Genomic DNA, 26,278 nt, shown 5'->3' on the forward strand with positions numbered 1-26,278 from the left:
GGAAAATCATTAACAAAAATAAAGTTTTCAAACATCCATCTGTGTGTAATTCATCATGTGTGTCTGTGTGATAAAATTCCTAATAAACTGGTTTTCCAACAATATTCCAGTTTATTGTTTTAATTATTTCTGTTTTGTCTTTTTTCTATTGTAAACACAGAAAACTAGCTATTCCTAAATTTTAAATATCTAATTTAAAGACATAAATAAGACAAAATGAGCTGAGTATTATTACAGTTCATAAAAATTTTAAAATACATTTTATAAATTAGTGTCAATCATGCTCGTGTACACGCTGCTAGCACTTTTCTATTGATCTCTGCAGTGAAGATACAGGCTAGTTAGCGTAGCCACAGATAAAGACTTCCAGGTTGTTTCTCCATCAGCACAGCTTCAGCAAACCGGGAGTCTCAGGTCTGTACTGGCTGTGTGGGGGAGAGTGTGAGCAGCGCATAAAGGAGACTGATTGACGGCGCTAAGTCCCGCCTCCTGGCTCTCATTGGTTGTTTCCGACCAGAAGTAATGCATTCTGCAGATTTAAGGGCACAGTGGAATAGATTTTTTCCAGATTAAATGTTTCAGGTTCTACTGTCATGACATGGTGACAGATTTAATTAATATGTAAAAAAACAACAACATATTTTTAAAAAAGTTACATACTGTCACTTTAAGACGACACATTTGGATCCAACCTTTAGTTTCCTTGGTAACGTCTTGAAATGACTTCAGTATTTTTGCATAATGTTCTCTCCTCATAATGCTCTCTGTTTTGGAAAGTGAAACCGATCCAGCATGATGCTGCCGCTGCCAACGGGCACAAAGTCCAAACTCTTCATCAGACCAAACATGAAGGTTCTGGACGGATCCGTCCCGGGTTTTCTCTCTTTCACCAGCCAGCAGGAAACTGATAAATCACAGCATGAGGCAATAAGCATGCTGAGCGGATGATAATCTGGGACTGATCGGGATCTCAGCTGCTGGTATCGGACCTGCAGCCCGACCAGAACCAGGAGATCCGATCCCTGAGGCGATGGGACACATTCCTGTCCTGTCACTGCAGGAAAACGTCCCGATGGTCTGATTACAGAAACGCTTCAGTTCTGCTGAAGACCATCAGCTTAACCACGGAGTATGGAGAGAAAATAGTCTCAAAATACCAGTGCCTGTGTAATACTGGATTTGTAAACCGTGTGAGCATGTCAGGTGTGGGGTTTCTGCCTGTGTATTTCTTAGTTTTCTATTTTTAGCTCTGTTCTGTGAGCCCCTGTGTTGTCCTGTCTGCTCCCTGATTGTTTCCCAGGTGTCTCGTCTCGTTGATTGCCCTCTGTGTATTTAAGCCCACCTGTTGTCGGATCCTTGTCCATCCTGTCTCCTGTCCGGTATTCTCAGTCGTACTGTCCTGAGTCGGCTCAGCTCGTGCATCCAGTCTGTTGCTATTTAGTGTTAGCCTAGCTTTCACTGTGCTTCCTGCTCTTTTGGACTGACTGTGCATAACTCCCGGTACTTGTAGATTTGAGGTCAAATGCCTATACAAATATTAAGAAATTATAAATGCGAAATAAAAGTACACACACACACACACACACACACACACACACACACACACACATTACATTTATACACAGATTTTTTTTTTACTTCAACCTCACAAATATGATAATCACGAATCCAAACCTTCTCCTGCGCCTATGTTAATAACACGAGTCGTCAGACACACACACCAAATTGCATTTACACACAGATCCGGTTAAGATACACGAGGATTTTGAGACTCATTTCACGCTTCAGACAGCCTCACATTTCTGCGTAAGTGGTGCGTTTAAATGCTGGTGGAACCCTGAACTCCTGAACCGGAGTTGAAGTCCTGCTGTTCAACTTTCACTCAGCTGAGTCACATTTAGCTGCATTCAGTGGAAACATGACCTGTGGTGAGGCGGATGAGGAATATTCATACCTTAAAGCCATTTTGGTTTCCATTTGTTGAAAGTAAATTACAAACATGCCAATAGTTTGACCACTGACGGCAGAAAAGGTTTGATGTCATTAATATATGATTTTAATAGAGGCTAGGCTGAAGCGATTCCTCGAATGATTCGAGTACCTCGATTATTAAAATCCTTCAAGGAAACTTTTCCTGCCTTGAAGGTTCGTTAATTTATGTTTTATTATGTAGCGCACTGTGTTCCGGGACATCACTTGTGTGATGACATCACCGATGATGTAATCCAGAGTGGCGCTGGCTCTGAAGTTCATGGCGTAAAGGTCAGACACGGTGACCTGGAAGCCCTGACCCGACGGCTCCTGGACCGCCGCGTTGAACGAAGCCGGGCTCTGGTTGGCGACGACGATCAGAGCCGCTTTCTGAGCTGGAAACACCGGAACCGGACCGGACCGGAACCGGAACGGAAGCACAGTTTGTTTGGTGAATAAATGTAGCAGCAGGTGATGATCTGCAGGTCCAGGTCTTCATACTGCTGAAGCAACAAAATATGGTTTCAGACCAACATCCAGCTAAATTACTGATCGAAGGTCGGTACATTTGGAAATGTGTATTAATGATTAACTGGTAGATGAACTCTAGCTGTTTTCTACTCTGGTGGATTGATACTCTGTCCTCCTCATATTTTTCTGTTAGTGGGAGCTAATGTCTGTCTTCAGCCTAACCTATAACCCCAGCAAGTCGTTGCTTATCTTCAGGACGTGAACCCCCCACCTGCACCCTGCAGAATAATCATGCAGTTCTTCTGCAGTGCTGTGGATCGTCTGGTTTTACTGTCAGCAGGACATTCATATGGTTAGAAAAGCTTTGGCCTGCACCAGTTCACGTCTTAATGCTGGCAAACACAAAACTTTTTGTGTTTTTGTTTTTATGTTTATGTCAAAACCTCCATCGACACACAGCTAATTTACGTAGAGTTTGGTTAAATAGGGCAAATAGATCAGAGTAGAAAACAGCTAGAGTTCATCTACCAGTTAATCATTAATACACATTTCCAAATGTACCGACCTTCGATCAGTAATTTAGCTGGATGTTGGTCTGAAACCATATTTTGTTGCTTCAGCAGTATGAAGACCTGGACCTGCAGATCATCACCTGCTGCTACATTTATTCACCAAACAAACTGAAGACTTTCCAAACTCAACATAAATAATGATTTGGACTAAGGTTCACACAGAATCTTCAGATTCACCTGTGTTTGTGTCTGAAATCCATAAAGAGCCCATTTCATCGGCTCCTGAACAATACATTTAATATTTGTGTATCCATTTGACCACATATCTACAAGAACCCGGAGCTACGCGCAAATCTTCTTTTTACAGTTTACAAATCATGTTTCACAAATACAACTCTCCAAAGTTACACACAAAGATGCTGACATGGATTACAAATCCACTGTTACACACACAGGTATTTTGAGACCATTTTCTCTCCATATCTTCACTGCCTCCACTAACCGCTCAGCACCGCGCCGCAGTCCGGTGTTTTCCTCCCAGGGGGAACCGGAAGCTGCAGCCGGCCCCCGTGATGTCCGGAGACAGGCGGCGGTGAATGAGCGGCGACCATCGATGTGACGCTTCCCACGCTTTGCTCCGAGCAAGACCACATGAAGTCTGAACAAACCGTTTCAGAAACCACATGAGAGATCCCAGCAGATAATCCTCTGAAAGGGATCCAGGCACACACAGCTCACACACACACACACACACACACACACACACACACACACACACACACACACACACACACACACACACACACACACACACAGGCTCGCCCCTGCAGTCTCTTTATCTCCTGCTGAAATGCTCCGGCGCTCCTCACACACACATCCACTCCGTCTGGACTTCAGATCCGGTCGGTTCTCACGCTCCTCCGGCCTCAGCGGGATAAAAACCCGGATTTAAAGGCTCCATCCGGCGGCTCAGACACTCAGCATGGGTAAGGTTTCCTCTCCTGGGTCTATCTGAAGGAGCCGCTTCAGAGTTTGATTCAAAGTCTCTTTAGTTTATTAAATTTCTTATTTTAGTCTAAAATGAAACATATTTGTGTGTTTTTTTTCCTGCACAACCAGAATTAAACGACTTAATATGACAATATTGTGACATGTAAATGTTAATAATTTAGAAATCGGTTAATTTAAAAAACTTTGTTTATTTTTATTGCAACATATTTAGACATTGAATTAGAATTTATTCTAGGCGGTAGGTGTCACATGTGTTTTATTTTAAATTTAAAGAAAATCTGTATATTCTCACAGAAAATGAAAAAATATTACTGGAGCACAAAGAAAAAAAAATTAAATTAATTTGATATTTGAAGCAAGAAATGCATTTTATTTTTGTATAATCATACAAAACAAGTTTATTATTAAAAATGATTGAAATGATGATATTTTATGAATAATTATTACTTCTAATATTATTATAATAAACATTAATAAATTGTTATTACTACTACTCATAACGGTAATAATAAAGGCTCCTCCTCCATGTGAAATCTGTTCTGACCTGCTCGGTCTGTTTCCGGTCTGGTTCCGGTCCGGTTCCGGTCCGGTTCCGATGTTTCCAGCTCAGAAAGCGGCTCTGATCGTCTTCGCCCACCAGAGCCCGGCTTCGTTCAACGCGGCGCTGCGGGACGCGGCGGTCCAGGAGCTGACGGGTCAGGGCTTCCGGGTCACCGTGTCTGACCTTTACGCCATGAACTTCAGAGCCAGCGCCACGCAGGACGACATCATCGGTACCCCCCCCCCCCCCGATGGATTCTGTGTCGCCGTCCTTTATGCTCAGTCTGTTTATGAATAACATGGTTATAACTGTGAAAAATGATTTTTTTTTTTTCTGTGCAACGTGACCAACAGCTCATTTCCCAGCAGATTTCAGTTCATTTTTTGTTCTGTTATTTTTATGTCTTATTCTCCGTTTCTTTTTCTTTTTCTTTTTTCCAGCATCTCTGTGTCTCTGCAGATCTTTTCCAGCCATTTCCTTTTAATTTTTGCCTTTTTGAGGTTATTTCGTGGTTCTTTTCCTTCATTCTTTTATATTTCCGTTTGTCTGCAGAGTTTCTCCTCTTGCTGATGCGGTTTCTGTTGCCCAGGCGACCTGAAGAACCCGGATCACTTCCAGTACGGCGATGAGACGATGCGGGCCTGGACGGAGGGCCGCCTGAGCGATGACATCACCGCCGAGCAGCGCAAGCTGCAGGAGGCGCAGCTGATCATCTTCCAGGTCAGAGGTCAAGACCGTCACTCCTCTGGACCTGAGCAAAATCAGCTTCAGTCAAATTTAACTAAATAAGTGTCCAATGTTTGTGGCCCTATCATTTACTAAAATAAAAAAGTTCCCAGAGGTCATCAGAGGTCATCATCAAAATGTTCAAACAAAAAACTTTGCAGCACAAATGCAAAAAACTTAATTGATTATTTGACACCAATTTGTTTGATTTAATAAAATCAGAAAAAGCTTAGCAACCTGGAAATGTGTTTTCACCCAGGAATCGTTTCTCAGGTTTATGCAAACCCGGCACGATTACAAGCTTTTTGGACAATAAATCGTCCCAGTAGTTATTACGATAATCAATTATTATTGTTTGAGACCATTCAAACAAAGTTCAATGATACTGGTATAACTACACATTCTCAAAGATCAATAATGTTTAAATTTAAATGGAAGACATTTTAAAACTCCCTAAATAAAACAACACAAACAACAAATATGATGAATTATTCTGTGAAAAGAAAATTATCTTTCAAAAAGTTCTGAAGACTTTTAGCATCCAGCTTTTGGTAGGAAGAGAAAAACAATAAATCATGCAACTGGAAACTCCTCAGTTTTGATTAATTGATTTATTGCTTATTTCAACAGGTTTGCTTAACACACCTGGGTTTAACACACTTGGGTTTAACACACCTGTTTTTAACACACTTGGGTTTAACACACCTGAGTTTAACACACCTGGGTTTAACACACCTGGGTTTAACACACCTGAGTTTAACACACCTGGGTTTAACACACCTGGGTTTAACACACTTGGGTTTAACACACCTGAGTTTAACACACATGGGTTTAACACACATGGGTTTAACACACCTGGGTTTAACACATCTGGGTTTAACACACATGGGTTTAACACACCTGGGTTTAACACACCTGAGTTTAACACACTTGGGTTTAACACACCTGAGTTTAACACACATGGGTTTAACACACCTGGGTTTAACACACCTGGGTTTAACACACTTGGGTTTAACACACCTGGGTTTAACACACCTGAGTTTAACACACCTGGGTTTAACACACTTGGGTTTAACACACCTGAGTTTAACACACATGGGTTTAACACACCTGGGTTTAACACACCTGGGTTTAACACACTTGGGTTTAACACACCTGGGTTTAACACACCTGGGTTTAACACACCTGGGTTTAACACACTTGGGTTTAACACACCTGGGTTTAACACACCTGGGTTTAACACACCTGGGTTTAACACACCTGTTTTTAACACACTTGGGTTTAACACACCTGGGTTTAACACACTTGGGTTTAACACACCTGGGTTTAACACACCTGTTTTTAACACACTTGGGTTTAACGCACCTGGGTTTAACACACTTGGGTTTAACACACCTGGGTTTAACACACCTGTTTTTAACACACTTGGGTTTAACACACCTGGGTTTAACACACTTGGGTTTAACACACCTGGGTTTAACACACTTGGGTTTAACACACCTGTTTTTAACACACTTGGGTTTAACACACCTGGGTTTAACACACTTGGGTTTAACACACCTGGGTTTAACACACTTGGGTTTAACACACCTGGGTTTAACACACTTGGGTTTAACACACCTGTTTTTAACACACTTGGGTTTAACACACCTGGGTTTAACACACCTGGGTTTAACACACTTGGGTTTAACACACCTGGGTTTAACACACCTGGGTTTAACACACCTGTTTTTAACACACTTGGGTTTAACACACCTGGGTTTAACACACTTGGGTTTAACACACCTGGGTTTAACACACCTGGGTTTAACACACTTGGGTTTAACACACCTGGGTTTAACACACCTGTTTTTAACACACTTGGGTTTAACACACCTGGGTTTAACACACCTGGGTTTAACACACTTGGGTTTAACACACCTGTTTTTAACACACTTGGGTTTAACACACCTGTTTTTAACACACTTGGGTTTAACACACCTGGGTTTAACACACTTGGGTTTAACACACCTGGGTTTAACACACCTGGGTTTAACACACTTGGGTTTAACACACCTGTTTTTAACACACTTGGGTTTAACACACCTGTTTTTAACACACTTGGGTTTAACACACCTGGGTTTAACACACTTGGGTTTAACACACCTGGGTTTAACACACTTGGGTTTAACACACCTGGGTTTAACACACCTGGGTTTAACACACTTGGGTTTAACACACCTGGGTTTAACACACTTGGGTTTAACACACCTGGGTTTAACACACCTGGGTTTAACACACTTGGGTTTAACACACCTGTTTTTAACACACTTGGGTTTAACACACCTGGGTTTAACACACCTGGGTTTAACACACCTGTTTTTAACACACTTGGGTTTAACACACCTGGGTTTAACACACCTGGGTTTAACACACCTGGGTTTAACACACTTGGGTTTAACACACCTGTTTTTAACACACTTGGGTTTAACACACCTGGGTTTAACACACTTGGGTTTAACACACCTGGGTTTAACACACTTGGGTTTAACACACCTGGGTTTAACACACCTGTTTTTAACACACCTGGGTTTAACACACTTGGGTTTAACACACCTGGGTTTAACACACTTGGGTTTAACACACCTGGGTTTAACACACTTGGGTTTAACACACCTGTTTTTAACACACCTGGGTTTAACACACTTGGGTTTAACACACCTGGGTTTAACACACCTGGGTTTAACACACTTGGGTTTAACACACCTGGGTTTAACACACCTGGGTTTAACACACTTGGGTTTAACACACCTGTTTTTAACACACTTGGGTTTAACACACCTGTTTTTAACACACTTGGGTTTAACACACCTGGGTTTAACACACTTGGGTTTAACACACCTGGGTTTAACACACCTGGGTTTAACACACTTGGGTTTAACACACCTGTTTTTAACACACTTGGGTTTAACACACCTGTTTTTAACACACTTGGGTTTAACACACCTGGGTTTAACACACTTGGGTTTAACACACCTGGGTTTAACACACTTGGGTTTAACACACCTGGGTTTAACACACCTGGGTTTAACACACTTGGGTTTAACACACTTGGGTTTAACACACCTGGGTTTAACACACCTGGGTTTAACACACCTGTTTTTAACACACTTGGGTTTAACACACCTGGGTTTAACACACCTGGGTTTAACACACCTGTTTTTAACACACTTGGGTTTAACACACCTGTTTTTAACACACTTGGGTTTAACACACCTGGGTTTAACACACTTGGGTTTAACACACCTGGGTTTAACACACCTGTTTTTAACACACTTGGGTTTAACACACCTGGGTTTAACACACTTGGGTTTAACACACCTGGGTTTAACACACTTGGGTTTAACACACCTGTTTTTAACACACTTGGGTTTAACACACCTGGGTTTAACACACTTGGGTTTAACACACCTGGGTTTAACACACTTGGGTTTAACACACCTGGGTTTAACACACTTGGGTTTAACACACCTGTTTTTAACACACTTGGGTTTAACACACCTGGGTTTAACACACCTGGGTTTAACACACTTGGGTTTAACACACCTGGGTTTAACACACCTGGGTTTAACACACCTGTTTTTAACACACTTGGGTTTAACACACCTGGGTTTAACACACTTGGGTTTAACACACCTGGGTTTAACACACCTGGGTTTAACACACTTGGGTTTAACACACCTGGGTTTAACACACCTGTTTTTAACACACTTGGGTTTAACACACCTGGGTTTAACACACCTGGGTTTAACACACTTGGGTTTAACACACCTGTTTTTAACACACCTGGGTTTAACACACTTGGGTTTAACACACCTGTTTTTAACACACTTGGGTTTAACACACCTGTTTTTAACACACTTGGGTTTAACACACCTGGGTTTAACACACTTGGGTTTAACACACCTGTTTTTAACACACTTGGGTTTAACACACCTGTTTTTAACACACTTGGGTTTAACACACCTGGGTTTAACACACTTGGGTTTAACACACCTGGGTTTAACACACCTGGGTTTAACACACTTGGGTTTAACACACCTGGGTTTAACACACTTGGGTTTAACACACCTGGGTTTAACACACCTGGGTTTAACACACTTGGGTTTAACACACCTGTTTTTAACACAATTGGGTTTAACACACCTGGGTTTAACACACCTGGGTTTAACACACCTGTTTTTAACACACTTGGGTTTAACACACCTGGGTTTAACACACCTGGGTTTAACACACCTGGGTTTAACACACTTGGGTTTAACACACCTGTTTTTAACACACTTGGGTTTAACACACCTGGGTTTAACACACTTGGGTTTAACACACCTGGGTTTAACACACTTGGGTTTAACACACCTGGGTTTAACACACCTGTTTTTAACACACCTGGGTTTAACACACTTGGGTTTAACACACCTGGGTTTAACACACTTGGGTTTAACACACCTGGGTTTAACACACTTGGGTTTAACACACCTGTTTTTAACACACCTGGGTTTAACACACTTGGGTTTAACACACCTGGGTTTAACACACCTGGGTTTAACACACTTGGGTTTAACACACCTGGGTTTAACACACCTGTTTTTAACACACTTGGGTTTAACACACCTGGGTTTAACACACCTGGGTTTAACACACCTGGGTTTAACACACTTGGGTTTAACACACCTGTTTTTAACACACTTGGGTTTAACACACCTGTTTTTAACACACTTGGGTTTAACACACCTGGGTTTAACACACTTGGGTTTAACACACCTGGGTTTAACACACCTGGGTTTAACACACTTGGGTTTAACACACCTGTTTTTAACACACTTGGGTTTAACACACCTGTTTTTAACACACTTGGGTTTAACACACCTGGGTTTAACACACTTGGGTTTAACACACCTGGGTTTAACACACTTGGGTTTAACACACCTGGGTTTAACACACCTGGGTTTAACACACTTGGGTTTAACACACCTGGGTTTAACACACCTGGGTTTAACACACTTGGGTTTAACACACCTGTTTTTAACACACTTGGGTTTAACACACCTGGGTTTAACACACCTGGGTTTAACACACCTGTTTTTAACACACTTGGGTTTAACACACCTGGGTTTAACACACCTGGGTTTAACACACCTGGGTTTAACACACTTGGGTTTAACACACCTGTTTTTAACACACTTGGGTTTAACACACCTGGGTTTAACACACTTGGGTTTAACACACCTGGGTTTAACACACTTGGGTTTAACACACCTGGGTTTAACACACCTGTTTTTAACACACCTGGGTTTAACACACTTGGGTTTAACACACCTGGGTTTAACACACTTGGGTTTAACACACCTGGGTTTAACACACTTGGGTTTAACACACCTGTTTTTAACACACCTGGGTTTAACACACTTGGGTTTAACACACCTGGGTTTAACACACCTGGGTTTAACACACTTGGGTTTAACACACCTGGGTTTAACACACCTGTTTTTAACACACTTGGGTTTAACACACCTGGGTTTAACACACCTGGGTTTAACACACCTGGGTTTAACACACTTGGGTTTAACACACCTGTTTTTAACACACTTGGGTTTAACACACCTGTTTTTAACACACTTGGGTTTAACACACCTGGGTTTAACACACTTGGGTTTAACACACCTGGGTTTAACACACTTGGGTTTAACACACCTGGGTTTAACACACCTGTTTTTAACACACCTGGGTTTAACACACTTGGGTTTAACACACCTGTTTTTAACACACTTGGGTTTAACACACCTGGGTTTAACACACTTGGGTTTAACACACCTGGGTTTAACACACTTGGGTTTAACACACCTGTTTTTAACACACTTGGGTTTAACACACCTGGGTTTAACACACTTGGGTTTAACACACCTGTTTTTAACACACTTGGGTTTAACACACCTGGGTTTAACACACTTGGGTTTAACAAACCTGTTTTTAACACACTTGGGTTTAACACACCTGGGTTTAACACACTTGGGTTTAACACACCTGGGTTTAACACACTTGGGTTTAACACACCTGTTTTTAACACACTTGGGTTTAACACACCTGGGTTTAACACACCTGGGTTTAACACACCTGGGTTTAACACACCTGGGTTTAACACACTTGGGTTTAACACACCTGGGTTTAACACACTTGGGTTTACCACACCTGTTTTTAACACACTTGGGTTTAACACACCTGGGTTTAACACACTTGGGTTTAACACACCTGGGTTTAACACACTTGGGTTTAACACACCTGGGTTTTCTTGGCTGGAGTCTGGTGAAAGTTTCCAGGTGAAAGTTTCCAGGAATTGTCCACAGCTGGAACATTTCAATTATTTCCTGACTTTCCAGGTCGGCGTTTATTTCCCTCTGATTAAAACGGACCTCAGTGCAGAACAGAACCTCATCGGTATCACTTTATTTGACCGGGTCTGCATAAGCCAGACATGACGCTGTCATGGACATGAAGGAGTCTGTATGAATGTATGACTGATGTCATGAAGTGTCATTCAGTAAATAATGAGACTTTTATTGCAAAGTTGCATTAAAGTCCATTAAAAGTGCCAACTTTGTTTTATTTTGTAAATAATGACACTTTAATTTCCTGTATTTTCAATAAACAATTCTACTTGAACTGAGTCAACCATCAATTTTTTTCATTGTTTTTATTTTTTTATTGTTGGATATTACTGCCATTATTACTACTATTATTATTATTGTCATTATTATTATTATTGTTATAATTGATGTTATTATCATCATCCGATTTTTCCTCTTCATCAGTGGTAGTGCTGTTATATTTATTATGATCAGTAAAGTAATTAAGGACTTGTGTATTTTATTATTTTTTGTTTGATTTAACTTTTATTTCTTCTTCTGCCACATGATCAAAACCCTCCGTGCTGAAGGAACGACTCACACTGGACTCTTTTCTACACATTTTCTTCTGTTTCTGTTCGTTGAATCTTAACACCTGTATTTGATTTGCTTATATCACAATAAAACAAACAAAAGATCCAAACATTTTTATTATTATATTATTCTTCTACACATGTTAGCTGGATTGGCCGCTCTGTGTTTAACTGCCAGGGTTTGGGAATAAATCCAGAATTTGCTTCAAATCTTGTTAAAATGAAAAAATGTATCATCTTAATGTCGTTATAATGAGGTTTATATCTTTTTAAAATAAAAATATGTACTCCTTCACAAAAGAGAGGTGGTAACAGTGAAACAGTAACGCTTTACACCTTTTTAAAGAGTCACAGTCTGCCAGAGGAGATTGTTTGATGTATCGTTTGAATGGGATGTAAAGTGGATTTCTCCTGTCGTCTCTGCAGTTTCCTCTGTACTGGTTCAGCGTCCCGGCCGTCCTGAAGGGTTGGTTCGACCGCGTCCTCACTCAGGGGTTCGCCTTCAGCCTGCAGAAAATCTACAGCAAGGGCGTTTTCAAGGTCACAGTCACCCAGGAAAATTCACCAAACCTGACACAATAAATGCTGAACGCTGCTGATCCGTGTTTCCTTCCAGGACAAGCAGGCTCTGCTGTCGTTCACCACCGGAGCCCCAGAGTCCATGTTTCAGCCTGACGGCATCGACGGAGACATAAACGTCACGCTGTGGCCGCTGCAGGTGAGACACACCAAGGTCACGGCCAAAGAGGAGTTCTGTATCCAAACATGTTCGTGGAAAGTTGAGTGGAAGGAAAAAATGTGAAGGTGCACCAGGGAGAACCGAAGCGTTGACAGGATTGTGAAGGAAAGTCAATTTAAGAACCAGAATCAGTGTCATGATCGTGTTTCTGTGTAGTTATTTTTAGAGTTTTTGTGTTCAGTTTGCTTCCTGTGTCTCCGTCTCTGCGTCTTCCCCGTTGATTGTCTCCCAGGTCGTTCCCTTGATTACCCCATGTGTATTTAGTCTCACCTGTTGTCTATGTTCTTCGTCGGGTCCTCGTCAAACGTATGCCTTTTGCTGTCATACGTTGTTTGCACACTCTCAATACTCTCCAGTGGAACTGCCAAGGCCTGGTTTGTGTTTGCTCTCATTTCGTCCTGTAAGTCAGTTGCTACCTGAAAAATAACATGACTTGAAAATGTTGCACAAATTTGTTGAAATCATATTTTTGTGTTGTGATGTTGACATAAGCAGCTTGAATCAGATGTTCTAAGGACATTTCCATTTCCCACGGTCTCTGAATGCAACAGCTGGGAATATTTTCACTGAATTTTATTCTTCATTTAAAAAAATATTCTACAACTTAAAATTATTTATTTTTTATGTTTCTAATTGTTTTATTGTGAACACATGTTGTGACTCCAATTTAGCTCCATACAATAAATACTTACGTTTTTATTGATATTTTAATTATTTCATTTTTGTCTGTTTGACTGGTAGTGTTAAAAGCTGACCTCTGACCCCAGCGTTTTCTGGGTTTATTTGGTAAAAACGTTTGGAAATCTAAAGGTCCTCCATGTTGGTTTGTTTTTCTTCAGAACGGGATTCTGAACTTCTGCGGGTTTCAGGTTCTGGCTCCTCAGATCTTCTGGGATCCGGCTCACTGTCCCGCCGCCGTTCGTGCCCAGATGCTGGAGGGATGGCGCGCTCGCCTGAGGGGCCTGCTGATGGAGAGACCTTTGACCTTTGCCCCCCGTGAGCTCTTTGACCTCAGTTTCCAGGCGGGGTTCAGGCTGCGGCCCAAAGTGAAGGAAGAGCAGAAGGCGCAGCCGTTCGGCCTCTCCACCGGGCATCACCTCGGAAAGCCGCTGCCGCCAGACGACCAGACCAGAGCGCCATCTGCAGGCGGAAACAGGAAATAGCAGCTCATCTTTGTCTCCATCACTTCCTGCAGATTTCATGTTTTACCTTTTATTTTTAACACATGATTTAACCAAGACATTTACCAAAACAATGTATTGAAACTTCATCAATTCAAACACTTTAAAGGTGCAGCGTCACCACTACCACCACGTGACAATCAGAAAGTAAAGTAAAAAGAAAAGTGGAGCTATATAAAAAAAAAAAAAAATTCCCTTCTCACCCTCCGAGGGTGGTCTATCTATCTATCTATCTATCTATCTATCTATCTATCTATCTATCTATCTATCTATCTATCTATCTATCTATCTATCTATCTATCTATCTATCTATCTATCTATCTATCTATCTATCTATCTATCTATCTATCTCTCTCTCTCTCTCTCTCTCTCTCTCTCTCTCTCTCTCTCTCTCTCTCTCTCTCTCTCTCTCTCTCCCAGAGGCCTGGGAGCTTCAGGTTCTCCTCCAGTATCTTGGCTGTGCCTAGAACTGAGATGTCTGATGTTGTTCCTGGGATCTGTTTGAGCCACTGCTCCAGTTTGGGGGTGACTGCCCCGAGGGCCCCGATGACCACAGGCACCACTGTGGTCATCACCTTCCAGGCCTTCTCCAGTTCCTCTCTGAGGCCCTGGTATTTCTCCAGTTTCTCCTTTTTCCTGATGTTGTGGTCACTTGGTATCGCTACATCCACCACAACGGCTTTCCTCTGTTCTTTATCCACCACCACAATGTCCGGTTGGTTCTCCATTACCATCTTGTCTGTCTGGATCTGGAAGTCCCACAGGATCTTAGCTCGGTCATTCTCCACCACCTTTGGGGGTGTTCCCCACTTTGATCTCGGGGCTTCCAGTCCATATTCTGCACAGATGTTCCTGTACACTATGCCCGCTACTTGGTTATGTCGTTCCATGTACGCTTTCCCTGCCAGCATCTTGCACCCTGCTGTTATGTGCTGGACTGTCTCAGAGGCCTCCTTGCACAACCTACACCTTGGGTCTTGTCTGGTGTGGTAGATCTGAGCCTCTATTGCTCTGGTGTTTAGGGCCTGTTCCTGGGCGGCCAGGATGAGGGCCTCTGTGCTGTCCTTGAGTCCAGCTTTTTCCAGCCATTGGTAGGATTTCCTGATATCAGCCACTTCAGTTATTTGTCGGTGGTACATCCCATGTAGGGGCTTGTCCTCCCATGATGGTTCCTCCAGCACCTCGTCCTCTGTTCCCCATTGCCTGAGACATTTGCTGAGCACATCGTCCGTTGAGGCTTTGTCCTTGATGTATTTATGGATCTTGGATGTTTCATCCTGGACAGTGGCTCTCACACTCACTAGTCCTCTGCCTCCTTCCTTACGGCTTGTGTACAGTCTCAGGGTGCTGGATTTGGGGTGGAACCCTCCATGCATGGTTAGTAGCTTCCGAGTCTTAACATCCGTGGCCTTCATCTCTTCCATTGGCCAGCTAATTATTCCGGCAGGGTATCTGATTACTGGTAAGGCATAGCTGTTTATTGCACGGATCTTGTTCTTGCCATTGAGCTGGCTTCTCAGGACTTGCCTTATTCGTTGGAGGTATTTGGCTGTGGCTCCTTTCCTTGTGACCTCATCGAGGTTGCCATTTGCTTGTGGTATTCCCAGGTACTTGTAGCTGTGCTCTATGTCTGCTATTGTTCCCTCTGGGAGTGAGACCCCTTCTGTGCGGACGACCTTCCCTCTCTTTGTAACCATCCGGCCACATTTCTCTAGTCCGAATGACATCCCAATGTCAGTGCTGTAGATCCTGGTGGTGTGGATCAGTGAGTCGATGTCTCGCTCCATGGATGACATCAAGCTGTACGCCAAGAGCGTACAGCTTGATGTCATCCATGTAGAGGAGGTGACTGATTGTGGCCCCATTCTTGAGTCGGTATCCATAGCCAGTCTTGTTGATGATTTAGCTGAGGGGGTTCAGGCCTATGCAGAACAGCAGTGGGGACAGAGCATCTCCTTGGTATATGCCACATTTGATGGACACTTGTGCAAGTGGTTTGCAGTTGGCTTCAAGGGTGGTTTTCCACAGCCCCATCGAGTTTGCAATGAAGGCTCTTAGAGTCCTATTGATGTTGTACATCTCTAAGCATTCAATGATCCAGGTATGTGGCATTGAGTCATAGGCTTTCTTGTAATCAATCCAAGCGGTGCACAGGTTGGTGTGTCGGGTTTTGCAGTCTCGGGCGACTGTGTGGTCTACAAGGAGTTGGTTCTGACTGCTGTCCAGAAGGCCATCACTGACATCCTCAAGCAAGAGGGTGAGAAACGGAAAGAAATTTCTGAACGAATCGGCTGTTTGCAGAGTGTTATATCAAGGCCCCTCAGTGGGAAGTCAGTAGGAAGGAAAAAGTGTGGCAGAAAACGCTGCACAACGAGAAGAGGTGACCGGACCCTGAGGAAGATTGTGGAGAAGGGCCGATTCCAGACCTTGGGGGAAGCAGTGGACTGAGTCTGGAGTAGAAACATCCAGAGCCACTGTGCACAGGCGTGTGCAGGAAATGGGCTACAGGTGCCGTATTCCCCAGGTCAAAGGTCAAGCCACTTTTGAACCAGAAACATCGGCAGAAGCGCCTGACCTGGGCTACAGAGAAGCAGCACTTTGGACCACTGTTGTTCAGTGGTCCAAAGTACTTTTTTCGGATGAAAGCAAACTTTGCATGTCATTCGGAAATCAAAGTGCCAGAGTCTGGAGGAAGACTGGGGAGAAGGAAATGCCAAAATGCCAGAAGTCCAGTGTCAAGTACCCACAGTCAGTGATGGTCTGGGTGCCATGTCAGCTGCTGGTGTTGGTCCACTGGGTTTTATCAAGGGCAGGATCAATGCAGCAGCTATCAGAAGATTTTGGAGCACTTCATGCTTCCATCTGCTGAAAAGTTTTATGGAGATGAAAATTTAATTTGGTCTGGAATCGGCCCTTCTCCACAGTCTTCCTCAGGGTCCGGTCCCCTCTTCTCGTTGTGCAGCGTTTTCTGCCACACTTTTTCCTTCCTACTGACTTCCCACTGAGGTGCCTTGATATAACACTCTGCAAACAGCCGATTCGTTCAGAAATTTCTTTCTGTTTCTCACCCTCTTGCTTGAGGATGTCAGTGATGGCCTTCTGGACAGCAGTCAGGTCAGCAGTCTGACCCATGATTGCGGTTTTGAGTAATGAACCAGGCTGGGAGTTTTTAAAGGCCTCAGGAATCTTTTTCAGGTGTTTAGAGTTACTTTGTTGATTCAGATGATTATTTTTATTGCTCGTTCAGAGAACCTTTTCATAATATTCTAATTTTTTGAGACAGGGATTTTGGGTTTTCACGAGCTGTTTGCCAAAATCATCAAAATTAAAACAATAAAAGACCTGAAATATTTCAGTTGGTGTGCAATGAATCTAAAATATATGACAATTTAATTTTTATCATGACATTATGGAAAATAATGAACTTTATCACAATATTCTAATTTTATGACCAGCACCTGTATATGTATATATATATATATATATATATATATATATATATATATATATATATATATATATATATATATATATATATATATATATATATATATATATATATATATATATATATATATATATATATGACTTCTGTATTTCTCATTACTACATTTTCAGTGTTATGATCTTTTAATAGACCATAAAACTAAATCATTCTGTACTTTGAGTTTTGTAAAAAAGATTTATTGAGAAATTCGTCTTTTAATGAGTTGACAGTAAACTATAACGTGTTTCCAAGAGGATATGACGTCATATCATTTACACAGACAAAAATGATCAACAATAATCTGAGTTATTTAGCCTGTGATGAGAAAGAAAAATGGGGGTTCATTTTTCTGTCAAATTTTCACTCATTTATTAATTTATAAATATCATTTTAAAACTAAATATTTAACGCCATACAAAAATATTTATCTTTGAGCTAGCAAAATAATTAGTTTACAAACAAAATATATTTAGCTAACATCCTAATTCACGTGTCGATAAGTGGAACTATCAAAATAAAAGTTGTGTGACTGAAATCTGTTATTCCTGCATACATGCGCATCAAATTATTTTAATTTTTAAATAAAACAACAGTGTGATGTCCAGCTCCTGCATTCTGTTCCTCCTGTGGCATCAAAGCAATAGTTTACCTTACCAATATGGCGGCGTTGTTAACGGGCGAAACTATGAGCGAAGAAGCATCTTATTGCGGGTGTAATTATACACCGGAAGACGGGATATATTGTCAACTAAAGCAGAAAGTTCTGTGGTTTATAAAGGTTGATAATAAATAATAGAAGTTACTGAACAATGCTTCGTATTTTCTGAATCAATACCGGGAATAAACCAGCAGTTTTCTCTTTACTCCAACCCTCCTCTGAGCCGCGAAGTGGTACAGCCCGCGGTGACGTCACGGTAGGCGGAGCTTAGAGGGCTGGCTGTGAAGAAGGGGACAGAGGAGGTTGTTGTTGTTGTTGTTGTTTATCTGGTTTAGCGGAGGTTTTACTTGCCACCGCCCCCTCTGAACGAGCGCTAACTCCGGGGGAACAATCACCGCCAGACCCGCTGAGGAACCGGCACCGGGACTCTCCTCTGAAACCCGCAGCGTCGAGCGGAACCAGCCCGGACACGGCCAACATGAAGTGGATGTTCAAAGAGGATCACTCCCTGGGTAAGAAGCGTTAAAAACCGGAGAAACGGTTCTGACACAAGACGGGTTTGAGTCCAATCCGGGTCTGTGGCTGTGATTGGATGATTTCAGCTGGAATTAGGTGAAGCTGCTGCTAAGAAACGGTTCTGTACGGGTTCTGGCCTGGTTGTTGTGAGGGGGAGCTACTGGAAGTAAGTCGGGTTTAAAGATGGCTGTTGGTGCTGAAGGTCCAACCAGAACTGCTGCCAGGAACCCAGAGATCATCCGCTGGAAGCCGAACCGAACCGGGTTGTGTTCCGGGTCGGATCCACCAGCTGAAACTGAAAGAATCCTCTCCTCCTGATACAGGCCTCATTTCCTCTGAAAGCCACTCTGCTCTCCTCCATGAAGCCAGAATTTCCCCTAATCTTTGAACTCATCTCCGCTAATGGACCTCTGGAGCTGCCTATCGCCCAAAATCTAATTTCGTCTGTAAATCTGCAGGATTTTGTTTTCCAAATAAACGTCATGAAATGTGTTTGGAGGACAGAGGATTCCTCCTGTGCTGGGGGGTTCCTGCCTGATGGACGGCAGATTCCTGAGATCTCATAGATCCGCTGTCAGAGATCCGTCTCTGCAGCTTCAGATCTCCTCCAGGTTCGGTTAAGCATCCTGCTGATCTCTGTGTGTGTTTGCTCTGCAGAACATCGCTGCTTAGAGTCGACCAAGATCCGCAGCAAGTACCCGGACCGGGTCCCGGTGAGTGTCCGGCGGCGGGACGTGTCCCCTCAGTAGGACGTGTCCCCTCAGTGGGACGTGTCCCCTCAGTGGGACGTGTCCCCTCAGTGGGACGTGTCCCCTCAGTAGGACGTGTCCCCTCAGTGGGACGTGTCCCCTCAGTGGGACGTCCCCCCTCAGTGGGACGTGTCCCCTCAGTGGGACGTCCCCCCTCAGTGGGACGTGTCCCCTCAGTGGGACGTGCCCCCTCAGTGGGACGTGTCCCCTCAGTGGGACGTGTCCTCTCAGTGGGACGTGTCCCCTCAGTGGGACGTGCCCCCGCCTCTAACGTCTCTGTCCCTGGCAGGTCATCGTGGAGAAGGTGTCGGGCTCCCAGATCGTGGACATCGATAAGAGGAAGTACCTGGTGCCGTCCGACATCACGGTGGCCCAGTTCATGTGGATCATCAGGAAACGCATCCAGCTGCCATCGGAGAAGGCCATCTTCCTGTTTGTGGACAAAACCGTCCCACAGTCCAGGTCAGCTTCCGGTTCCCGCCCTGCGTCGGTTTTCCCACTGGGGATCCAGACCTGATCCCAAACTCTGGCTCTCCTGGTTTTATTTTGAACTTTGACCTGTTTTTCATCCAGTTTCCCACCAGAATCCGACCATGTGCATAAATCATCACATCTCATTAGTTCTCATGTTTACGTTGACCTGTCACCATGACAACGATAAATCATCCTTGAAGTTATCACGATAAACGATAATATTGTTATTTTGACACCATTTAAAGTATTATAATTTTAATAAAGGCATAATAATGCAAGATCATATTCTGAGAGATCAATACACTTATTAGGTTCTAATGAATATTTAACACTGGAGCTGGAAGACATTTTAAATATCTAAAATAAATAAACAAGAGAAACAACAAATAAAATGAATCATGAAGTTTATGTAAACACCAGGCTGAAGAATTTTATCTTCCAGTTTTTGGTAGAAAGAGAAAAAATTATAAATCCTTCCAGTGGAGATTATTGAGCTAATTTTAATTTATCATGTGATTTATTGATTTACTGATTATTGCGACCGGTTATGAAAGATGGCCGCCGCGCTGTCAGTCACTGCTGGATGTTTTGCAGAAGTTTTCACACTGCGGGCGAAAATGATTCATGGTTTTTAACATTTTACGGATAAAATCTGAAAAGTGTGGAGAGCAGATCTTCCGACTGAAAATGTCTCCAACTCAGTCAAGTTGGATGGAGAACATCAATTTTTTCAGGTCTAGTCTTTGACTAGGCCACTCTAACCCATGAATCTGCTTTCAACGTTTTTCCTTTGTGACCAAAAATGGCAAATTTAAACAAATCACAGACCACAAAATTCATTAAATAAAAAATAAAAAATGAGTATATTGTGAATTTTCTCTTTTTTTTAAGTTCTATCTGCTGTTTAATAAACCAAATTTTAATAAAATCTGTTATTTTTAAAGTTCAGCTGCATTTCCATTGATTGTAATTACACAGTTTGACATTTAGAAAATAAATTATCCTAATGGAAACACACCAATTTTTAAAAATCTTTCTTTTCAATAAAAAGTTTTTTCACCAGGATGAGGTGGGATTTTGGTCGCATTGAAATTACTTTATTTAATTAAAAAATTTTGCATCACATGATGTTTCTACTGGAACAAACCACAAAGAATTTAATTTAATTTCTTATTTAATGGAAACACAGCACCTGTGAATTTATTTATTTATTTTTTTGTTTTGGAATATTGTCACAGTTTTGGCTCATTTGTAACAGAAACAAAGCAACTGTTGCTTTACTAAAAAAACTATTCCTGAGTTTTTTGGCTCATCAGTTGTTTTTCTGTTTGTTGGCCAAATTTTTCCCATTCATGTCTTGTGGTCAGAGGGCCGATCAAAATCATTTCCAGAGCCACAAATGGCCCCCGCGCCACACTTTGGACCCCACTAATGTAAACCATCCCATAATTTCTTGAGCTGGATGTTCAGGCGGTCGACCTGCTGGAAGCTGAACCTTTAAAAGACTTTCTTCCAGAATTATCCCGATTCAACTCCATCCATCTTCCCATGCTTCCCACAGCATGATGCTGCCACTTCCATGTTTCACCGGGAGTCATGGTGTGTTCAGGGTGACATGTAGTGTTGGTTTTCCAACATTTAGTTCCTCTGATCAGACCTCAGTTTTCCACATTATGACTGTTGGGAGACCTGTGGGATGTTTGCAGGGTGTGAATACTTTTGGGTGGTTAAATAATGGCGCCTCTGATCCGTTGCAGCATCACGATGGGGCAGCTGTACGATAAGGAGAAAGACGAGGATGGCTTCCTGTACGTGGCGTACAGCGGAGAGAACACCTTCGGCTTCTAGGAACCGGGCCGGAGTCCGACTCTGCCCGCTGCGACCCGGTACCGGTCCCGGTTCCGGTACCGCCGGCCCGGTGAGGGAGCGATCCTGCCTGAACAGCTGTTGTCCACCTTTCTACAGATTCACCTTCATTGTGGCGCCGTTTCAATCACTTTGGGTTTGATGCTGTTTGTGTTTTAGATCCTGTTTGATTTTCTCTTCTTGCGTTTTTTTAAGTGACAGGTTTGAATGAAGTTTGTTTTAATGCTTTTGTTTTTCTTTGAATTTAATTTAATCAAAATGAATTTTAAGTTAAATGTGTGAGGGTGAGGTAGCTGGATGACCTAACCAATAAAAGATGAAGACTGAACGTGTTTCATCGTCTCCTTTAAATCATCAGCAGCCACAGGTCATCTCCACTGCGGAGCATGAGGAGAAACAGCGACACCTGGCGGGAGACTGGAAGTATTGCAGCTGGATTGTATCATTTATGGCTGAGGAAAGAAGTTGCATTTATTTAACATATTTATTAGGTAGCAGAATTTTATTCCACATTAATCAATTTTGTAATTAATAAATACTTTTGGATGTATGAAATTCCGTTTATAATATTTCCAGTTAAAAATGAACAGCAATAACCAGCTCAATACTTAGTTTAGCTGCAGATAATTATTTAACTAGGTCAAAGCTAAATATTTAGATAATATCCAAATTTACTTGCTGATAAGCAGAAGTGGATTATCAAAATAAAAGCAGTGTTTGTGAGCCTGTAATATTTGTTATTGGTTGTTGTAGCAGGTGACGGCATCAGCTTCGAAGCAATTCAGTTTCACCAATAAGAGTTAGCAAGCTAAATATTTAGCCTCAAACTTTATATTTAGTCATATTTTCACCGTGTTTCACATTCATAAATGTCACAGTTTCAAAATAAGTTGGTAAGTTAAATTAGTTAACCAGTTAACTATTTAGCTTCAAGCTAAATATGTAGCTCTGAACTAGCTAAATACAACATAATTTAGCTTAAATCCGGGATGTGCAGATTGACTCAGGATGTGGCCTGATGTGGAACTGTCTGGACATAAAGACCATTAACAGGGACCACCATAACAACTGGGAAGCATGGGAGTGGCAGTATCATGCTGTGGGGCTGGTTTCTGCAGGAGGAACTGGTGCACTAAGGAGAGATGGTTATTTAATCAAGACATTATCCAGGAAGTTAAAGACAGAGGACAAGTGGATGTCCCTCACCATAAACATCAGCTGTAAAATGTTTTCTTGACACGAGGTCAATGATTCAGTCCAAACATCGTCTCTACAGCTTTACAAACACTTCCATGAAAAATGATGAACTTCTTTCCTAAAACAGCTTCTATGTGCAGTATGGAGGTGTGCGCGTTCCTCTCCAGGTGGAAGCTATGATCCACAGGGAGCCTGGCTGGTTCTGGTCGTTAGCAGGCCTCAGTGTGGCCTGAGGTCAGAGGTCGCCTCCCTCTGCCTGGCGGTGCCCCAGCTGACCTTCCAGACTCAGAGGAAAAGTTTTTCTCTGAGCCAAACTTTCTGGAATGGTTCTGGAAGAGTTTCAGGGATTGTTCTTCTGCGAAGCGTTTCATTTCTGCTTTCTGAATGTTCGGCGAACGGCAGTGAAACGTCTCAGCACTTCCAGTTTCAGTTCCTCGTGTCTCTGCCGCCGATCTGTGAACCTCGCAGTACTTGGAATCCATAGAAACCTGAGAGGTCGGTTCAGGTGTAGCTGTTGGTTTTCTGCTTCAACCTGAGGTCAGCAGGAGGTCAGCAGGAGGTTGGGTTCAGGTGAAGTTCTGCTGATCTGTACGGCATTAAATCCACGTCTGATAATGAAGAAAAGAAGCGCTGAGTTCTGATGAAAACTTAAAACTGAGATTATATTTCTCCTGGTTTAGGTTCCCTCCATCGGCTCTCTGTTAAATCCAGATTATCTCAGATTCTCACATATAAACCCATTAATAATCAGAGATCTGATTGGTCCATCAGTCCTTCCTTCTGTTATTATTACCTTCTTTAGCAGATCATTATTGTTATTTTATATCATTATTATCATCATTAATTTTTTTATTAGTTTGTTTGCATGTCAGTGTGTAGATTTATGGGATTAAATGATGAAGTCAAAGCTTAGACATAACCCATCTTTAAAAAATGAGTTTATTGGGAAATGTGTTTAGGAAGAGATCTGTTGATTAATAAACTGATAATGCATTGATTTATCAGAGCGATTTGAATGACTGAATTAAAATGATTTTTGACATTTGGTGTGAATTAGCGTCATAAAAATAAACTGAACTGAAAGTTGGTCCATAAAACCAGTTTTCTGTTTTCTGTCAGGATGAAGATCCTTTTCAGAGAAAGAGGAAGAGGAGGAGGAGGAGGAGCCGCTGCTTTCTGAGAACAGCAGCTGATGATGAACATAAACAGAGCCGGCCGGACCGGTCCGGCACACTTCCAGAACCTCCGGAACCATGAAGATCCAGCTGATCCTCTGCCTCCTGGCTCTCCTCTGCTCCCTGCGGTCCAGCTCTGCAGGTCAGAAACTTTCTCCTACTCCTCTCCACTGATGGAGAATCTCCTCCTCCTCCTCCTCCTCCTCCTCCTCCTCTTCTATGTCTCTCTACTTCAGCTGTGAATCTGTTGTTGGTGCTGAAGTTCTGGTTCTGTTCGCAGCTCCAGTCGGACCGGGCGAGATACTTGATGTCTGTTGCCATGGCAACGGCAAGACGCAGATTCCCAAAGGGAAAGTGAAGGAGATGAAGAACTCTCCGATTCACTGCAAAGTCAGATCTGTCATGTGAGTTCACCACAACTTTAATAAATTACTAAAATAATGACTGAAAACAGAATAAATATAATAAATCAGCATCAAAACGGAGATTCTGGGCTTCACTGACCAGACTGCTGCTGGATCCACATGACTAATGAAACTAAACCAGCGTTTCAAAATAAAGCTCCTATGTTCTCTTCAAAATAAAAGTCTCAAATTGTGATCAGATTAGAACAAATCTGCATTATTATTATTATTATTATTATTATTATTATTATTATTATTATTATTAAACCAGGATGGAAACAATGATTCTGTTGGCTTTTGAAGATGCATAAATACCAAAATATGAACTTTGTTCTGGTGTTGGGCGGTCAGCCGGCTCGGTTCTGACCCAGAAGTTGTGTGTTCTGCCAGCCGGTCCGGTTCTGAACCTCCTGCATGTTGTTCTCCTGCAGAGTCACCACTGAGAGCAACAAGAAGTTCTGCCTGGATCCCGACTGGACCTGGACCCAGGTACTGCAGAAAGAGTTTAGGAAAGAAAAACGGCTCCACTGAGATCTGGATCTGGGTCGGAACCGAGTCTGCTGGAGCGGGAAGAACCGATTGGATGTTTTAAAGACACACTGGACGTGTCGCTGATAGTTCTCCATTTTTACTGCTAATTTATGATTTTATAAACTCTGAGTTGTTTTTCAGTTTGTCTGATGGAGAATGTAACGTTTAGTAACATTTATTTTTTATGACAGCCAACGAGTCACTGATTTTTAATGAAACTTTTGTTTCTTTTTGCTTTTTGTTTGTCAGCTGAAAACATGTTGCTAGAAAAGTTGATCATGTTCAGCTCAAAGTTACTCATTTCATAATAAAAGCCGTATTTTCCTATCTGCTGCTTCACGCTCTTTATTTTGGTGATCATGAAAGTTTTCTGAAATATGTCAGTGTAGCAAGTTGATTTTATTATTATTATGAATTAACATTCTCAAAACATTCACTGGAACATTTTATTTTTACTGTTTCTACTTTTACACTCTTCTTCTTCTTCTTCTTCTTCTTGGTATATGTTTTTGATATTTATTGGCGGTTGGCAAGTGTGGACCACATGACAAAGCTCCCATCCCCCCAAAAGAACTACATCCTATTATACAACTTACTCTGTTTAAAAAATCTAATATAGCCTTATATCCTCTGCTTCCCGAGTCCTTTTGCAGTAAATCAACAATGTCAAATTTCATTTTCATGTTTACTAATTTCCATATGTTTGTTACCAAGTTAATAGTTCCTGATGTTACTTGTTGCGGGGGGCGGTAATTGGTGTGACACAGCTCCTCTCCATGTACGCAGCCGTCTGTGCTGGTGAGTTTTGCTTTCCACGATCTCCCTGTGAGCTAAGCTAGCAGTTATGAAATGAAATTTAGCTGCTAAAAAGGTTAAGATTATAATAGCTGTTTTTATAAGGTCTGTGTTTGATTTTGTTCCATATAGCGTGTTTGGTAGTCTCAGTTTTCACTTTTTTCTGTGCTGTGGTGGGAAGTTTGCTGTGCTGGGAGCTGTAGCCGCTGTGTGAACTGATCGGTGCCGTTTGCTGCTGTTTTAAAGGCTTCTGCCTCATTCTGGCGACCATTTGGAACCTGCTACATCAGCTAAAGATTTA

At 42.2% G+C, this 26,278-nt stretch overlaps 3 protein-coding genes across 3 annotated transcripts in view; all 3 read left to right on the forward strand.

Moving 5' to 3' along the window:
- The window catches only part of LOC106908842 (eotaxin-like), a 49,790-nt gene extending 24,281 nt beyond the window's left edge, over positions 1 to 25,509 (forward strand). The window contains exons 2-4 of the mRNA XM_088004565.1: positions 24,282 to 24,389; positions 24,528 to 24,651; positions 25,083 to 25,509. Of these exons, the coding sequence (XP_087860691.1) occupies positions 24,326 to 24,389; positions 24,528 to 24,651; positions 25,083 to 25,182 (288 nt within the window). The 5' untranslated portion in view covers positions 24,282 to 24,325 and the 3' untranslated portion in view covers positions 25,183 to 25,509. The remainder of the gene's footprint in view (positions 1 to 24,281; positions 24,390 to 24,527; positions 24,652 to 25,082) is intronic.
- Positions 3,677 to 17,480, forward strand: LOC106908846 (NAD(P)H dehydrogenase [quinone] 1-like). Its single transcript, XM_014975072.2, has 6 exons — positions 3,677 to 3,940; positions 4,571 to 4,738; positions 5,096 to 5,226; positions 12,632 to 12,745; positions 12,822 to 12,923; positions 13,784 to 17,480. Exons 1-6 carry the CDS (start codon positions 3,937 to 3,939, stop codon positions 14,105 to 14,107), a joined length of 843 nt encoding a protein of 280 aa, XP_014830558.1. The 5' UTR covers positions 3,677 to 3,936; the 3' UTR covers positions 14,108 to 17,480.
- LOC106908845 (gamma-aminobutyric acid receptor-associated protein-like 2) lies at positions 18,526 to 22,203 on the forward strand. The gene is made up of 4 exons (XM_014975071.2): positions 18,526 to 18,782; positions 19,444 to 19,499; positions 19,825 to 19,997; positions 21,767 to 22,203. Exons 1-4 carry the CDS (start codon positions 18,749 to 18,751, stop codon positions 21,855 to 21,857), a joined length of 354 nt encoding a protein of 117 aa, XP_014830557.1. The 5' UTR covers positions 18,526 to 18,748; the 3' UTR covers positions 21,858 to 22,203.
- Positions 25,510 to 26,278: the final 769 nt, after the last annotated feature.

The sequence above is a fragment of the Poecilia mexicana genome, unplaced genomic scaffold (assembly GCF_051168715.1).
Source record: "Poecilia mexicana isolate PSO_F unplaced genomic scaffold, ASM5116871v1 scaffold_3, whole genome shotgun sequence".
Taxonomy (NCBI): Eukaryota; Metazoa; Chordata; class Actinopteri; order Cyprinodontiformes; family Poeciliidae; genus Poecilia; species Poecilia mexicana.

Bases quoted from the DNA above. Each gene is read 5' to 3' on its own strand.
- LOC106908845 (XM_014975071.2), top strand. From the start codon at position 18,749: ATGAAGTGGATGTTCAAAGAGGATCACTCCCTGG. The intron at 18,783-19,443 runs GTAAGAAGCGTT...TTTGCTCTGCAG, and splicing joins CAAAGAGGATCACTCCCTGG to AACATCGCTGCTTAGAGTCG. The intron at 19,998-21,766 runs GTCAGCTTCCGG...GATCCGTTGCAG, and splicing joins AAAACCGTCCCACAGTCCAG to CATCACGATGGGGCAGCTGT.
- LOC106908846 (XM_014975072.2), top strand. The intron at 5,227-12,631 runs GTCAGAGGTCAA...TCGTCTCTGCAG, and splicing joins CGCAGCTGATCATCTTCCAG to TTTCCTCTGTACTGGTTCAG. The intron at 12,746-12,821 runs GTCACAGTCACC...GTTTCCTTCCAG, and splicing joins ACAGCAAGGGCGTTTTCAAG to GACAAGCAGGCTCTGCTGTC.